The sequence below is a fragment of the Rhincodon typus genome, chromosome 25 (genome assembly GCF_021869965.1).
Source record: "Rhincodon typus isolate 14 chromosome 25, sRhiTyp1.1, whole genome shotgun sequence".
Lineage (NCBI taxonomy): Eukaryota > Metazoa > Chordata > Chondrichthyes > Orectolobiformes > Rhincodontidae > Rhincodon > Rhincodon typus.
This window is the reverse complement of record NC_063356.1, coordinates 15,284,028-15,302,882: the sequence shown is the minus strand read 5'-3', so window position 1 is coordinate 15,302,882 and position 18,855 is coordinate 15,284,028. Positions and strand designations below refer to the sequence as shown.

Below are 18,855 nucleotides of genomic sequence, written 5' to 3'. Positions count from 1 at the left end.
AACAAAATTTTGGCACAACTTGCCATGGCAAGGAATGGTCACTGGCAAGTGAAGCTTGGTGAAAGCAGCAATTTTCTAACTACATTTTGCATGCCGTTCGGCAGATACAGAAGGTTGTGTATGCCGTTTGACATTTCCACTGCTCCAATGAGTATGAATGCAGACAACACATGATAGCCAGTGGCTTTCTAGGTTGGCAACTACTGTGAATGATCTGCTTGTCTTTGGAAGTAGAGACACAGTGGAAGAAGCCATTGAAGACCATAATCAGAATATAATGCCACTGCAAGAGACAGCTCACCAGACTAACCTGAAGTTTAACAAGTAAAAAAGCAGAAATGAAGATGCCTGAAGGCCTGTACATAGACCAATATAATGACAGCAAAAGCAATTCACTCGGATCTTAAGGAGAGAGCAGTAGCAGAAATGTAGCAACCAACACATACAAAAGCAGTGCAACAATTTATTGGATTTGTGAATTATTTAGCAAAGCTCTTGCCTAATTTGCCATCAGAGTGTGAACCTCTGTGCTAGGTAACTGCTAAGGATGTGCAGTGGCATTGGAGGCCAAAACAAGAAGCAGCTTCCAAAACAGAATTAAACTAGGAGTGGTCCACTTCATTCTCTCAGAAATTGATTATCTTGTCACCATTGACAACAATTCTGACTACTGGGAGTTAGACCAGCTGTAGTGTAACACTACACTGAGATTGTAGAATGCTTGTAAGCACACTTTGGTCATTATGGAATTCCAAACATTCTGATGATTGACAATGACCCTCAATTCATGAGTAAGAATTCACATGCTTCCTGAAGGATTAGGAAATTCAACACCGTACATCATCTCCACACAATCCTCAGTCAAAAGGAAAGGTTAAGGCTGCAGTGAAAATCACCAGTGGCATAAGAAAGAAATGAGCAAATCCAGCACAGACATGAATAAGGCAATCCTTTAGTGCAGAAGTACACCTAGTGAACATTTGGAAGGTTATTCATTCCAAAAAGTAATGTCACATCACACCCAAATTACTCTTCCAATAGTGAAAGAACCACAGAAGCTAGAGGCAGTGACAGATTTGAATGACAAAATCGACAGATTGACAGAACGCTAAGCTTCACTTTGATAAAACAGCCAAGTTATTGCTAGAGCTGATCACTGGAAAGTCAATCTGAATGCAAACATTCAACACTCTTAATCAAAGTCACCCACATGGTAATTTTGGATCAGTGTTGTGTGTTTGTCACCTCAATTGTATGCATTTAATGTGAAATATCAGATACATTGTCACAACCCCAAACATCTAGGTACAATAAGAGAAAGAATGCCGTCACTACAGGCAACTAATCAGGAAGATGTGATCTCACCACCTGCATCAAGTACAGAATAAGCAACAGTCCAGCTACGGAAATGGATCAGCTAGGACAGATACCACAGCAAAAGCACTTGCCATGGAAATGGCACTCCTTGGAGAAGAAACATCACCCCAGGAATAAGTAGATGCCAGAGGTACAATCAATGATATTGCACATGTATACCATTAGGAGATCTGTGCAATTTAAAGACTGTATACACATTGCATGTGCAAAGACTGACAAAATAGAACTGACTAGCAGTTAAGAGAGTTCTATTAATACATGATCATTTTCTTTATTGTTCTGAATATTGGGTAACTTGGGTAATTTACAAGTGGAAATCATAGAATCCGTCCAGTGTGGAAACAGGCCATTTGGCCCAACAACACTGACTCTCTGAAGAGTATCTCCCACCCAGATTCACTCCCCTACCCTATATTTCCCATGGTTAATTCATGTAACCTGCATATCCCTGGACCCTATGGGCAATTTAGCATGTCCAATCCACATAGCCAGCACATCTTTGGACTGTGGGAGGAAACCAGAACACCCAGTGGAAGCTCATGCAGACATGGGGAGAATGTGCAAACTCCACACAGGCGGTTGGACTGAAATTGAACCCAGGTCCCCAGTGCTGAGAGGCAGCAGTGCTTACCACTGTGGCGCCCCAAATAATATCACGTTTTCTTTTATGAAAAGTAAAATGTTTGAAGAGATGTCATTATACTTAGTGTACTCAGTGGCTTGCTGGAATCATGTGACCTCTAGCTCTGCTGTAAGTGATTTTATATGCAGTTTGCAGCAGCCATTAAATGCTTACCACTTGAAATATAGTTCTTACCTGAAAATTTCTTCTGGCTTTTGTAGTACACCAACTGACTGTTTTTACAATGTTGTTCTTTTCTTTTCTTATCAAGGTAAACTTGATAAGGTCACGAAAGGCAAAGCCTCTCATTCTACAGCAATCAACAGGTTAGATGCAGGAAGTATGTTTCCCTTTGCTGGAAAGTGTAGAATCAGGGGACACAGTTTCAGAATAAGGGTCAAGTTTTTTGGGACTGGAATAAGGAGAAATTCCTTCAACCAGAGAGTGGTGAACAGTTGGACATTTCTGCCCCAAATGGCTAGTCCAGTTCAGTGACTGAGCATGTTCAAGACTGAGATTGATAGATCTCTACATATTAAAGCCATCTCGGGATATGGAGACAGTGCAGGATAATGGTTGTGAGGTAGATCAGCCATGATCACATTGATTGGCAGAGTGGGCAAAGGACTTAATGGCTTATTCCTGCTCCTTTTTATTCAATTATTCATTCTGAAATGTCTCTGAGCACACGTAAATCTATGAAATACTTAATGCTAACATGCAGGTCCAAAAACTTTGATGACACACTGCTATTTGTTTCAAAATTATAACAGTTTTTAATTCGTGATTGAGCATTTATTCACAGCTTTGAAAAGCAGTTTGCTCTTTTTATTGTTTGCTTAAAAAAGTCCAATGCATCTTCTTTGGTTTGCAGTTTGATGACTTGCACTCCATACTTTCTGACCACCACGGATGGATTCCATCAGTTTCCTAACTTTAAACCAGTGTCGTATCACATTATGTGCATGCTCTTCTTTGTCTGCTTCTTGACCCATTATAATATCATCAAATTTAACTGGTGGTTTCCAATCCAATGTTTTCTTAATAATGCGTGAATAATGTCTCAAAGTATTTATTTTTTCTTACCTGATCACTAATCTCATCACTGTCTTTTGTTAAAAGAAAACTTCCAGTTATTGTTCAAACAATTTCTGATTTCCTACTCTTTATTCATGTTACTGTTTTATATTTAAAGGTTCTCTTCTTGTGTCATCTCTCACCTAAAATAATTTTGTGCCTAACAAACTACTTTTAACTTCATCACATATTCCTGATTTCGTGCATCTCAGAATTCTGACCTTCTGATATCTCCTTTCCTCAATCAACTACTTCTCTTACTTCAGTTACAGTTTCAATTACTTCACCCGTATTTTCTGGCTAACTTTTCTGTCAAAAAACATATTTTGATTCAAAAAGATGTAAACAACCTAATTCCAGTTGAATCCCAGCACTTAATAGAAATATAGAAAATAGGAGCAGGAGTTAAACATTTGGTCCTTTGAGCCTGCTTTGCCATTCAATATTATCATAGCTGATCACCCAACTTAGCATCCTCTGCCCATTTTCTCTGCATGTCCTTTGATCCCTTTAGATCTAAGAACTATTTCTAACTGCTTCTGGAAAACATTCAATGCTTTGGCCTCAACTGCTTTTTGTGGCAGATAATTACACAGGCTGACCACTCTCTCGTCTTAGTTCTGAATGGCTAACCCCATGTCCTTATACTGTAATTCCTGGTTTGGACTTCCTGGTCATTAAGAATATCCACCCTCTGTTTACCCCATCCAGTTCTGTTAGAATTTTATAGGTTTCTATGAGAACATCCACCACCGTGATTCTAAACTTCAATGAATAGAGTCTTAACTGATACAGCAAGATTTCTCTACTCCAATCCTCTTGCTATGAAGGTCATTTGCCTTCTTCACTGTCTGCTACAACTGCACGATTATGTTCAGTGACTGGTGTACGAGGACATCCAGATCTCTTTGCACCTACTCTTTTCCCAATTGATTGCCTTTCAGATAATCTAACTTCCGGTTTTTACTACCAAAGTGGATAACTTCACATTTATCCACATTATACTTCATTTGCTATGTATTTGTCCAGTCACTCAATGTCTAAATCACACTGAAGCATCTCTGAACCCTCCTCACTGTTCCAATAAGTTAACTGTTCATTCTGCAAGCTCCCAAAAGTATGGGTCCATACCTCAAAATAGCTATCAAGCAAGAACTTGAATACGTAGTGATATATGCAGCCTTTGTCTGTTCATGCGATTCAACACCATTTGAAATAAGTTAAACTTAACAATCTGTTGAAACCTACTGTTAAGCTGGTGCACAGAAACAAGTTTTTTTTTATTTTATTCCTACAAGTAATCTGAGTATTTATAGCAGGATCCAGAACTTGTTACCCATCCTTTATTGGTCTTGAAATGAGTAGGTAGCTTGGTCATTTCAGAAGGCAGTTAAGAGTCAACCACATTACTGTGGGTCCGTAGTCAGATGCAGATCAGATTGAGGTCAGATTTCCTTCCCTAAAGAATATTAATGAACCAGATTGGTTTTTATAACAATCAACAATGAGACCAGCATTTTTTTTGAACATTCCAGATCTATTAATTGAATTCAAATTCAACTATTTACCATGGTGAGATACGAACTCATATCTGCAGAGCATTAGTTTGGGTATCTGGAAAACAAATCTGATGACAATAACATGATGAGACTACTCTTTAGCATATCAGTTCCACAAAGCAGTTCATAATTGCATTATCACTGTTGTAAAGAAAGGACCAGATTTATAGGCTCCATGATTTTATTTACATACAAGTTGCAACTTCATTGCAGGAGCTCGGTAACTGCAAAAGGGATTTTTTTCCCTAAGGAAGGCTCAACATTTTATCTGGAACATACACTACTTTATAGAATATAGTTTTTGTTCCTTCATTTTACTGTAGTCAAATTGGGTAATTTACAACTCAAACGTATAGTTACCTGATACATGTGAAGTGGTGCAACAATCTTTCCATTGCCTCAGCTTGTATCCATTTGTTTAGCAAACTGGTAACTTGCTTTGCATAACTATTTGCAATGGTGTTGTATCAATCAGGCTGTGAATTTCTGAAAAGGAACCAAACTTCACACATAAAACCATTCACTGTATTACTGTTACTTTGCTGTTAACCTTGGTTTTTTTTGTCACTGCATCTTAGATCCATGTTGTTCAATATGTTAGCTGTGTGCCTTAATTGGGTTTCAGATGTCATGAATTGCATTCATAAATATTAAACAAAACAGAGCTTAATAGAGGAGCAAATTACTGCAGATGCTAGAATCTGTACTGATAACAGATGCTGGAAATCACAGTGGATCAGACAGCACCCATGGAGAGAGAGCAAGCTGTTGCTTCGAGTCTAGATGACTCTCCATCAGCGCTGAAGATTGATAGACACTGTTGCTGCACTTGTGATATCATAACCTCAGTAAGCCAATTGTACCGCTGCTAGCTCAACTATGTTCATCAGATAGATGACAACCGTATACTGGGAAACATTGTTTGCAGCTCACTGGTACTGGGTCATGACCTTCTGTGTATCTGTACCCTGGCTACATAGCTACTTGCAAGTGAGATATGAAAATGGTTGATATGTACAGGGATAACTGACTGGCATTCTTAATGACTGTAACCTTTGGAGGACAACTGTTTAAAGGGTGATTGGAGGCGTTCATAAACAAAAAGCTCAACTGACTAAGAGAGCCCAAAGAAAACTGATGCTAATGATTTTTTCTGAAGAAGTGTCCAGACCCGAAACATCAGCTTTCCTGCTCCTCTGATGCTGCTTGGCCTGTTCATCCAGCTCTACACCTTGTTATCTCTCAATGCTAAAGTATCTTGCACTTTCTCAGCTCACGATCTTCCACTGCAGCAAATGCAGCATGGAGTGCCATGTTAGATTTTGCCTCCTGACCGACACCAATGATGCTTAAGTAAGCGTTAACCATCACAATGCAAGCCACTATCTTACAAGGTGGAAGGCTGCCATTGAATGGATAGCAGTACTATTCATACATTATATGAGGTCAAAATCACATGACACTAGTTATAGTCTAATAGGTTTATTTGAAGACACAAGCTTTTGGAGTCTTGCTCCTTCTTCAGGTGTCAGTGAGAGAGGTGGCATCAGACACAGAATTTAAAGGCAAAAGATCAAAGGGTGATAGAACTGATGCAAATGTATTGAACAAACCTAAGATGGCTGTTAAATCTTTAATCAATTAATAGGATTAATGTGCAAATCCCAGAATTTCTTTCAAATCACTGCCCCGAGATAATTAAAGATTTTGTCAGTATACCAGAGATGACATCTCAGGTAAGACAATGCATTTGTGAGGCCTTGTTCAGAATCTGCCTGTGTATTAACTTGGAGTCAGACTGGTTTTATTTCCAAAGTAGGAATTTATAAAATGCCACATTGTATACAAATTGTGTGCTGTTTAAACAAAATAGAATGTATCTGCAATTACAAATCTGCAAATGCAAATTCACCCTATTGATTTATACGTGCGTGTGTGTGTGTGTGTACTTGTGAGAGAGAGAGAGTGTGTATGAGAGAGGGCCTGTGTGGGTGTGTGAAGATATTTGTGTGAGAGAGTGCATGTGTGTATGTATGCATGTGTGTGAGTGTATGTGTGAGAATGTATAGTGTGGTGGGGTCAGTTGTATTGCAACATGAACCCAAGATCCCGGATGAGGCTGTCCTCTTGGGTACCGAACTTGGCTATTAGCCTCTGCTCAGCGATTCTGTGAAGTTGTGTATCCCGAAGTCTGCCTGGGAGGACGTTTACCCAAAGATCCAAGGCCGAATGTCCTTGACCACTGAAGTGCTCCCCCACTGGGAGGGAACATCCCTGTCTGGCGATTGTGTCCAGTCATTCGCTGTCATACCATGTGCATGGTTTTACCAATATACCACAAATGTGGGCATCCTTGTTGCAGTGTGTGAGATAAACAACATTGGCTGAGTCACATGAGTATCTGCCATGCATGTGGTGGGTGGTGTTCCCATGTGTGATGGTAGTGCCCATGTCAAAGATCTGACATGTCTTACAGAGGTTGCCATGGCAGGATGTGGTGTTGTGGTCGATGTTGTCCTGAAGGCTGGGTAGTTTGCTGCAAACAACAGTATATTTAATGTTTGGCAGTTGTTTGAAGGCGAGAAGTGGAAGCATAAGGCAAATCTTGGCGAGGTGCTCATCATCTTCAATAATGTGTTGAAGGCTGTGAAGAACATGGTGTAGTTTCTCCACTCCTGGGGCGCACTGATGATGAATGGTACCCTATCGGTTGTATCCTGTGTTCGTCTTCTGAGGAGGTTATTATGGTTTTTTGCTGTGGCGCGTCGGAACTGGCGATTGATGAGTTGAGCATCATATCCTGTTCTTATGAGGGCGTCTTTCAGCATCTTCAGGTGTCTGTCACATTCCTCCTCACCTGAACAGATCCTGTGTATGCATAGGGCTTGAGTGTAGGGGCTGGCTTTTTAAAATATATTTAGGGTGGAAACTAGAAAAGTGCAGCATCATGAGGTTACCCATAGGCTTGTGGTAGAGTGAGGTGTTTAGGTGTCTGTCCTTGATGGAGATGCACGTGTCCAAGAATGAGATTAATTCTAAAGAGTAGAAACAAAACAAGAAACTTGGCATTACCACCAGCAGTAACCAAGCCTCCCCTGGTACCACAGTTGAATATGGTACCACCATGGGGAAATTCATCATCAACTTATCTCACCACACCCTTCAACCAGACAAAATTGAATTTCTCAGCTGAGGGGTCAATTTCTGCACCACCACCAAAATGGAACCCACTGGTCTGCCTGCAGACACAGAGGAATTCATCAGATGAATGAGACTCTGGGAATTCTTCCAAGATGACAGCAGCGAGCCCAGTGAGACAACAAATGAACCAGAACAGTCGACGGAGAAATCTGTGGAGGAGTGGCCAAAGAAGGAGTTGAATTGGACCGCTCTGGAGGGCCATTGCCCTGGGCTTGACATGTATGTTCAAGCCGCCAGGGAATGCATGAATGCCAGACTCATCAGCCCTGCTCATAAGGTAGCGCAAAACATCATCCAAGCACAACGCAATGCCATCCATGCTCTCAAGACCTATCGCAACATTGTCATCAAACCAACAGACAATGGAGGATCTATCATCATACAGAATAGAACAGACTACTGTAAGGAAATATATAGACAACTGAACAACCAGAAATACTATACACGACTATCTGCCGATTCAACCAAAGAACGCACTCGTGAACTCAACAGATTGATCAGTACTTTTGATCCCGTCCTTCAGAGTACCCTATGCACTCCCATCCTGTGTACTTCTCGCGTTGGAGACTTCTACTGCTTCTGAAGATACACAAAGCCAATACAGGTGGATGTCCCATTGTATCAGGCAATGGGACCCTGTGTGAGAACCTCTCTGGCTATGTTGAGGGCATCTTGAAACCCATTGTACAGGGAACCCCCAGCTTCTGTCACGACACTACAGATTTCTTACAGAAACTCAGCACCCACGGACCAATCGAACTAGGAACATTCCTCATCACAATGGACATTTTGGCACTCTACACCTACATCCCCCATGACAACGGCGTCACTGCAACAGCCTCAATACTCAACACCAACAACTGCCAATTTCCAGATGCCATCCTACAACTCATCCACTTCATCCTCAACCATAACGTCTTCACTTTCAACAACAAGTCCTTCATCCAGACACATGGAACAGCCATGGGAATCAGATTTGCCCCCCAATATGCTCACGTTTTCATGCACAAGTTTGAACAAGACTTCTTTGCTGCATAGGACCTCCAACCAACACTATACACGAGATAGATTGATGACATTTTCTTCCTTTGGACTCATGCTGTGGAATCACTGAGACAGCTACATTGTGATATCAACAAGTTTAATCCCACCATCAGACTTACCGTGGACTACTCTTTAGAATCAGTATCATTCTTGGGCACATGCGTCTCCATCAAGGACGGACACCTCAGTACCTCACTCTACCACAAGCCCAAGGATAACCTCACGATGCTGCATTTTTCTAGCTTCCACCCTAAACATATGGACTAGCGCTACACATACACAGGATCTTTTCAAATGAGGAGGAATGCAACAGATACCTGAAGGTGTTGAAGGGCGCTCCCATAAGAATGGGATATGATGCTCAACTCATCGATCGCCAGTTCCGATGTGCCACAGTGAAAAACTGTAATGACCTTCTCAAAAAGACAGACGTGGAATACGATCAATAGGGTGCCATTTGTCATCCAGTACACCTTGGGAACGGAGAAACTACGCCATGTTCTTTGCAGCCTTCAACACATTATCGACGACGATGAGCACCTCGCCAAGATCTTCCCTACACCTACAGTTCTTGCCTTCAAACAACTGCCAAACCTTAAACATACCACTGTTCACAGCAAACTACCCAGCCTTCAGGACAACATCCACTACAACACATGCAACCCTGTCATGGTAACCTCTGCAAGACATGTCAGATCATCAACATGGATTCTACAATCACACGTGAGAACACCACCCACCATGTACATGGCAGATACTCACATGACTCAGCCAACAATGTCTATCTCATATGCAGCAGGCAAGGATGTCCCGATGCATATTATGTTGGTGAAATCATGCAGACACTACGACAACAGATGAATGGACACCACACAACAATCGGCAGGCAGGGATGTTCCCTCCCAATGGAGGAGCCCTTCAGCAGTCAAGGACACTCTGCCTCGGATCTTTGGGTAAATGTCCTCCAAGGCAGACTTCAGGACACACAACAACACAGAGAGTGACCGAGCAGAGGCTGATAGCCAAGTTCAGTACCCATGACATGGCATCATCCGGGATCTTGGGTTCATGCTGCACTACAGGTGACCCTACCACACCATACACTCTCACACAGACCCACACACACATGCACACACACTCTCTCACACAAAGGCATTCACACACACATACTCACACAGACCCTGTCTCATACACACACACACACACACACTCTCTCAAGCATATGCACGTATACGCACACACGTCAGCCTTCCTGCTCCTCTGATGCTGCTTGGCCTGCTGTGTTCATCCAGCTCTACACCTTGTTATCTCAGATTCTCCAGCATCTGCAGTTCCTACTATCTCCAAAGGAACGATCACATTTGACGGAGGGTGAAAGGTAAATATTGAATCCGTGACAGTGCATCCAGGATTCTGTGTGGAAGGAGCAAACACCAACGCGAGCACCTGTAGGGAGCAGAAGGACCAGGATTCCACCGGCCTGAGGTCACGTGTACTGATTGACAGGGCGGGAGGCCAATAGGCAGCGTGGAGAGGTGGGGCACGATGCTGGTTGGCGGAAGGCGTTGCCAGGGGCGGGACGTCCGGTGGGGCGGGTGTCAGTTTGTTGTTGGTGCTTTAAACCTGCGGGGGCTGGAATGTCGTGGTGTTTTGTAATTTCGTTCTGATATTTTGCACGTACATATGTTTATCTATAGCAACCTTAAATCTGAAGGTTGACCGGCTTAGAAGAAGGGAAAAAGATTAAACCATGAGGGCAGTGGCGGGGTTGTTGTTGCTGCTCCTCTCCGTGTTTGCTTTCCAGGGCAGACTCTCGGAGGCGGCGGCGCTCGGGAAGCAGCTCCTCGGCAGCAGCGGCCAGAGGCTGCACAAGAGGAACATCTCCTCCACCACCACTAACTGCCAACACTGGCAAGGATTCCAGAGGAATTTAACAGCCCACACCCACAAGGTGAGTCGCAGCGTGTGTCCTGTTCAAAAAGCCGAAAATGCTGGAGAAACTCAGCAGGTCTATCAGCATCCGTGGAGGGAGAAAGCAGAGTTAACGCTTCGGGTCCAGTGACCCTTCCTCCGTGTGGACATCCTAATAAAACAAAAACTGAAATAATCCACGTATTTCAATCCGTTGAATTTGCTCATCAGAGTATCTCCTTTCTTTCTCTTACCTGACAAGGTTGTGTTAGAGTTTTGTCCTTTTTAACAATTATCACGAATATGCCCAACGCTTGTTTTCCACCTCTCCCCAAATCCCCAAAAGTTTTTTTTTAATTCAATCGTTATATGTGAGCCAGCATTTACTGTCCATCCCTAATTGCCTTGGAGAACGTAGTGGCGAGTTGCCTTCCTTGGCACATGGGAACAGGCGCAGTGCTGCTTGGAGGAAGGGAGAAACGTAAAGCGTCAGTGTAGTTTTAAAAATAGCGCTCAGTGCATCAGAATTAGTAAACATGTTCACTGCAGTCTTTGCCCAAAACAGGCCTTAAAAAATGAACCCTAATGAATGTAATTTTCAAACGGCAAGTCAAGATTTTAATTGGTATTCTCCTGAGCTTTCAGATCCAGCCCGTTTACCGTAGTTTAATTAGGCGTTTTGGATTCTCTCAAACCACCGTTTATTGGGAACCTGCCGTCCAATTTGGTTACCGTCAAGTTCGGGAGAGATGTTTATTGGAGTTTCTTATAAAATGATAACAATTAAATATCCACACTCTCATGATTGGTTTTATGATGCTGAAAATAAAACTGCACTCATGAGAGCAGAAATTTAAGTGACAGTGAGGCTTCAGGAGTGTGTTGATAAATATAGATTGTGAATCCAAACTCTTAAATTTTCAGAATTAGTTAAGCTACATGAAGCAAATATGAAAAGTCACTTTTTTGGATATAATAGTTTGAAAAACATCACTTAAATTTTTAATCAATGCTGATAACACTTTAACGAAAAGTGAAAATATAGGGGAAATTAATCCTGCAACTGTGTTCTTATTGTATGTGCTTGATAACTTCCCTTCGTGAGTTATGCAGCACTTCTGTTGCATTCACAAAACTGTTGTAAATTTGTGTAAGTAGGAGTATAGCATTTCATGTCCTGTTTCTAGTTGGGCATCTCATCTCGAGTAGTAAAGTGTAGAAAGTGGGATGAGTACAGTTTTAGAGATAGTAAGAACTGCCGATTCTGGAGTCAGAGAACCCAGTGTGGAGATGGAGGAGCACAGCAGGCCAGACAGCGTCAGAGGAGCAGGAAAGTCGACGTTTCGGGTCGGGACCCTTCTTCAAGAACATTTCTGAAGAAGGGTACCGACCCAAAACATCAACTGACCTGCTCCTCTGACGCTGTATGGACTGCTGTGCTCCTCCATCTCCACACTGACTTTAAATCTGTACTCAGATATAACTATTTTTTTGGTGTATTCTTGATAGGCTTAAGGGCCTCCTTTGTACTGCATGATTCTGTGGTGCACTGTTTATAATGTAATTACTATTTATCTAATTTGTGTAGCTGAACTCACGTTCACCTTCTTGAACTATCTTCGGTGCTTCTTGCTTGAGATCCTTTGCATCTCTTTTCACCTGAGAAATTTTTCTTCTTGCTATTTTAATGTTTTTAGCTTATTGCTTCTATGGGAGATGCTGACAAGTTTATTTACATTTTAGCTTTCTGTTTAGAAGTAGTAATTATTTTTGTTCTAATTTTAAGAAATTATATTAATGCATTTCTTGAAGTCCTGTCTACCCAGTTGTTAATCTACTTCTAGTTGGTGCTGGTGCCTTAATATTGGCACTGATGGCATACAGTAATCAAAAAAGGTAGGTGGAGGAAACTGGAATAGATTCAAAGCCATGATATCAAACACTTAGTCAGAACCAGCTTTAAATTTTAAGATCAACTTCACTTTGTTTAAATAAGTGGTTTGGCTATTCCTTTACTTTCCCTTTTAAAGTATAGGAAATATAAAATCATAAATTGGCAGAAGATGATTTATTAATGCTTGTGACATAATTTAATACAGTTTAGCTCAATCTCTGAACAATTTCTATTGGGGTTTTTTGTCAAATCATATTTTCCCATGATTAATCCACCTATTCTGCAATTCCTGAACACTACAGGCAATTTACCATGGCCAATTCGCCTAACCTGCACATCTTTGGACAGTGGGAGGAAACCCACGGAGGCACTGGGAGAATGTGCAAACTCCACACAGTCACCGAGGTTGGAATAAAACCCAGGTCGCTGGTGCTGTGAGGCAACAGTGCTAACCACTGAGCCATCGTGTCACTCCAGTTTTATTAATTCACGGGACCTGAGTGTTACTGACTAGGCCAGCAACTATTGTCGAACTGCACCCATCTAGGCAAGTGGAGGGTATTTCATTATGCACAAAAACAGAAGTTGCTGAAAAAGCTCAGCAGGTCTGGCAGCAGCTGTGAAGAGAAATCAGAGTTAACATTCGGGTCTGGTGAGGAAGGGTCTGTTTTTGATTTACAGCATCCGCAGTTCTTTCAGTTTTTATTTAGTCATCCGTCACACTCCTGACTTGCCTTTATAAATGGTGGTCAGACTTTGAGGAGTCCGAAAGTGAGTTAGTGCAGAATTTCTAGTCTCTGATCTGCTTTTACAGCCACAGTATTCACTTGACTGATCTAGTTCAGTATTTGGTTAACGATAACCGCTTGGAGGTTGGTGGTCAGGAATTCAGTGAAAATAATGCCATTGCCTGTCAAAGGTGATGTTTGGATCCTCTCATTGGAGATATTCATTGCTGGTACTTGGGTATTGCAAATGTTAGTTGCCAGTTATCAGACCAGTCTGAATGTTTTCTATATCTTGCTGCATTTGGACATGGAGTGCTTCAGTATCCAAGGAGTCATGAATGGGCTGAAAACTGTGCAGTCATTTTAATACTTGTTCATGGAATGTGGATGTTGCTAGCTATGCCAGCATTTATTGCCCATTCGTAGTTGCTCTGCAGAAAGTAATGATGAGCTGCCTTCTTGAATACTGCAATCCTTAAATCCTCAACAAATATCCCCATCTCTAACCTTACAATGGAGGGAAGGCTGTTGATAAAATGGGTGAAGATGCTACTACTCCTAGGCTGGAATCGAAGCTGGATCGCTGGAGTTGTGAGGCAGCAGTGCTAACCACTGAGCCACCGTTTGTGATTTTCACTCTGCAGGGGAAATGGATCAAAATTTAAGGTTGTGGTCCAGGTTTTTATTGTGATACCACCTATTGTATTTAATGTTCAGCTAATGTCCTGGAGATCTGAATTCACATCTCCCGATGGCAGATGTTGAAGTTTGAATAAGAAAAAATCTGGAATTAAGAATCTACTGACGACTATGAAACCATTGCCAATTGTCATAAAAACCTATCTGGCTCATTAATGCCCTTCAGGGAAGAAAATCTGCTATCTTTACCTGGTCTGGCCTACATGTGACTCCAGACCCACAGCAATGTGGTTGACTCAACCAGCCTCTGAAATGGCCTGGCGAACTACTTAGTTCAAGTGCAGCTGTGGGGACGCAATATGTGCTGGTCAGCCAGCAACACCCATGTCCCATGCATGAATAAAACAAAAAGTATCTGAACTTTGATTGCCATGTGAATGAAAAGCAGCATTGGTTGAGTGTATTTGGCATGTTGGTCATCTTAGAACTTTTGAGGATTGCTAGCAGAATAGCTTGTACAGTTCTTTTGGTATTATTAATTACAGTAATATAGCTTGAAATAGGTGATGCAGGTCAATAGTTTATAAATCACTACAAGCAGAATAAACATGGTTTTCAACATTTCAACAGAGTAACATTTGCTGGGTTCGACTGAACTGTGCGATTTGAAATTTCTGTCACAAAGCTCTTAGCATGGTTCACTTTAAACTGGGCAACAAATGTGTATGCCTTGATGTATCTGATAAGAGATACATGACTGCAAATAGTGGATTTACTGCTGCATTGAAGCAGGTACATCTTTCTGTGTATACTGCTTCAAAAAATTGTCACCTCACTCTAGCTGGCTCACGGGACATCTTGTTTCACTTGTTTGATGTTTCTTAGTATTTAGACCTAATGGCTTGATTTTGCTACTTTTTTTTTTACAATCACTGTTCTGTCAGAATCTAAAATATTTTAAATTAATAGCTTTACTATCGCATGAAGCTGATCACCAAACTTGTGAACTTCTTCCCAAAGGGTTTAGACTAAATCAGAGGCATTGCCTTCAGTAAAAGTCTTGAGGGATTGAATTATCCAAGGCTGCAGTTTTTGTGGTTGTGGTGAGCTTGGTGATCAAAATGTCTCTTGGGTTTCTAAACTTTGCACTATTGGATTTGAATTGTAGAAAAGCTGTTTGTCCTTGAAGGTTATTCATTAGTTTGTATCAACACTGGAGGATACTCCACAGAAAGCTATTGAACATAGCCTGTGAATGAAGTTGTCTGCAAAGGTTTAGCAATTTGAATGCAGCTCTTTCAGAAGTGAAGAATAAATTTACAATTTTTTGTATTACTTTCTCATGCCTGTAAGTATTCCCAAATTGGCAATTAAGCAATGAGATTTTGATTTTGAAGTAAGATCACTAAACAGAGTGAATGACTGACTAAATAGACACACTTCTTTTTCTCCATGTTGGCTGGAGGAAGATTGTTGGTTAGGACACCAGGAAGACTGTTTTCTCTTCAAATAGTGACGTGACTTTCTGAACTGCCAGAATAGATAGTTAACTTAGTATCTCATGTAAAAAGTATTCTGTAAAACTAGCAAGTGCCAGCTAATTTATGTGCTAAAGGTCCTTATGGAAATTCTGACTGAAGTGTAGGAGTGGAATCAAATGAACTAAACTGATACTTGTAAACATTGTTAATAAATTAGTGGGTAGTATTTTAGTTAAGCAATTTAACTTTGCCCTATTATTTCATTTGTTTGTTGAATGTACTTATTCAGCAGCAAAATTTTATAGATACATCAATGTCTTGTCTTCCTGTACCAGGCTATTATGAAATGGTGCCAGTGTTTGTTTATTATTGGCTTATTGCAATGTCATTCAGGTATGTACTGAGGTATAAAGAATTCCATAAAGAGAGCATGATAGCTGCTAAGTGAGAATTCCTGATGTCATAGGTGATTGTTCTTGACCTTAGTACCAGGTCATAACTTTGTTTTCCCAGTTGTGATGACTTGTACAATGTACTGTAGTTATGGTAAATTTGGATTTTAATAAAAAAAATGCTGAAAATGTAGGTCATCCAACATCTGTGGAGAGCACAGATAATGTTTTATTACATGTTTCCACCATATTGAGTATATTTTTTTTCTTGGCTTTTTTTCAGTTAATTATTCAACATACCTGCTCCGAATTTGCCTGTTAAACAGAATGAGCTCACTTCTTTGACAGTTGATTACCATCTGTTTGTTTTTAATGACAAAAATTGAAGTAGGTATGTGTATACAAGACATTCTGAGTCAGGAGACCCAGGTTCAAGTTCCATCTGTTTGAGGTGTGTAATAAATCATTGAACAGGTTGATTTAGAAAATATCTACCCTGAGGAATACTTTGACTCTTGTGCATAAGAATATTCAGACAAGACTTTGAACAAATCTGATTATTTTATAAGGCCATTTGCCTTTGGAATTTGTCACTAGTTAATTTAGAGAAGCACTGGTACTGAAGTGGTGAAATGTTTTTGAATCTCTCAGCATGAAAAGAGGCCATTTGGCCCATCAAGCTAATGCTCAGGAACATCTGAATTGTGTCACTCCCATGCACATTGTCCACATTTCCATCAAAATTTTCCCCTTCAAATAACAGGATTAAGAGTTACATTGAGGACCCTCCAAAGAAATTGTAAAGTGTACCTAAAGGCATGCCACTTTAACCTCGAGCGTTAGTAATAGTAGCTTCTTGAATGCAAGTGTAGCCTTGTTTTAATTGGAATACAGAGAGGCAAAGGTTATGCTGGAATTGCATATAGCTTCAGTTAGACCATGTGAAGTGTTATTATCCTGATAGAAACCAGCAATTGTTTTTCTTTGAAATCTGAAAACTTAAGTACTTTTGGAAAGAATCAGACTGCAAGGTTGATTATTTTGTTTGTTTTTTGAACAAAGATTCTGTGCAAGAATCAAGAAACATGAATGCTAATAATTGCAATAACTTAATCCGTTGTTAAAGGTATTAAAAATACAATGAACATAGTTCAGTTCAGTTCAGTTCAGTTTACAGACTGAGTTACTTGAATGTCCTCCCACATTCATTTGAATTAGACCCCTAGCAATTCAAGTGAGATCCTTGTACTCCCTTGCTAACAGCATCCTGGATATACTTGGGCCCCAACGATTGCAGCAGTTCAGTAAGGTGTCTCACTACCACCTTCTCAAAGGCAATAAATTGCTGGCCTGGTAGGTGATTCCCACATGCTGTGAAAAATAAAACCGAACTCTTCCAGTCTGCTAATACACTTTCTTTATAAACTTCTTTATTTCTTCAGTGTTTCATTTGTAATGAACTTTCTGTGAATTATAAAATGCCTTTTTTGTCAAATGCATATTCTATTTTTCCACAAGCAAAAAGAGCAGATGTTGATTTTCTTTTTTTAAAAAAAAAAATGCTGAAAATACTCGGCAGACCTGGCAACATCTATGGGGAGAAAAACTGAGGTAATATTTCAGGCCCATAACCTTGTGTCAACCCTGCAACTTAACTCTCTTTCTCTCTCTAAAGGTATTGTTAAGTGTTCCAAGTATTACCAGTGTTTTCTGTTTGTATTCCCTTTTCTATTGGCCACAATCTTGATTGAAAACAACATAAGTTTTTATTTGTTCAGTATATTTTATTTTTAATATATTGATTTACAGTTTTCCAGACAGAGATGTTGGCCTGTGAACACAGTGATGTGTTGAAATGGCCAGCAACTGGAAGTTCAGGGTCATTTTTGCAGACAGAACAAAAATATTCTTCCACGCGGTCGCCCAGTCTGCATTTTGCAGCTTCCGTGCACCACCTTCAATTTCCATGTTTAACTGCACATGTGGGAAACCCAGAAATTCCTGTCCCTTTCCAGAAAAGTAATGACTGAGAACACAACTGTTTTGTTGTCATTACTCCCACAAAATCTGAGTCCTTATATTGGAGGCTATGGATGGGGAGGGAGGAGATAAAAAGCAATTATCATTTTCATCTCCTGTAACTGCATTGGGAGAAGATAAGGTATTAAAAGTGATTCAGGAGCGATGAAGAGTGATTATCCTTTCAGAATGTTGAGGAAAGGAGGCGGAGATGTTTTTCATGCCACCAGGCTGAAGGTTGTGAAAATTATGGTATGATCCATTGAATCTGGAAGAAGACAAGCTGAGGACAAGACTAAGCTGTTGCAGTTCTGGGAAGGAGTTGTTTCCTTTGCCCTTATCTTGCAGTGTTCCACTAAATCTCATTCATTATGGAATAATGCAAAAGATTTTGTTCAAAAAAAAAAGTTTAGATGTACACTTTTAGGACAGAGCTGTTTTGGAATCCTATTGGAACTCCTGTATGAATTATCGCTTTTCAATTAAGTGGACGAAGCATGAAAATCAGGTAGGTGGAATAAAATTATCAGAAGCTGCATTCTGATCTCGATCATGTTGTTTTAATGCCCTGCATCTCTGTGATGGGAGAATGATTTGCTATTTTGATCTCCCACACTCTCTTTTTAATGTCAGTTCAACTGTCGAGCACTAACAACTAATGAATGGAGAGCTGATGCTCCCTTGATTAGGGGCTGTCTTATCATAGTCAACTGGACCATTTGCTTGCACCTTTGCCACCATTGGCAAGTCTTGATTTATACTGTACAGCTTAGGCAAACTTTATAGTAGAAAGGCTGCAAGGGAAAAGCAAAAATTTACGTCCCTAACCCTGTTGTTCCCATACCCAATGGATTGGACTTAATTTGTGGTCAGTCCAGAGTTCCCACTGTAGCTTATGGCACACACATTGT

General features: G+C 40.7%; 1 protein-coding gene and 1 long non-coding RNA gene across 3 annotated transcripts in view; one reads left to right on the top strand and one right to left on the bottom strand.

Annotated features, from left to right (window-relative positions):
• Positions 1-2,786: 2,786 nt before the first annotated feature.
• LOC125486069 lies at positions 2,787-10,376 on the bottom strand. The gene is made up of 4 exons (XR_007264754.1): positions 10,327-10,376; positions 4,996-5,121; positions 4,645-4,703; positions 2,787-4,535 (listed from the first exon to the last, which is right to left on the bottom strand). It is a non-coding gene; the product is annotated as an uncharacterized LOC125486069 (long non-coding RNA).
• A 90-nt stretch (positions 10,377-10,466) lies between these two features.
• Positions 10,467-18,855, top strand: part of sort1a (sortilin 1a) — a 59,856-nt gene continuing 51,467 nt past the window's right edge. For both annotated transcript variants that reach the window (XM_048611945.1, XM_048611944.1), the window contains exon 1: positions 10,467-10,831. In XM_048611945.1, the coding sequence (XP_048467902.1) occupies positions 10,631-10,831 (201 nt within the window). In that variant the 5' untranslated portion in view covers positions 10,467-10,630. The remainder of the gene's footprint in view (positions 10,832-18,855) is intronic.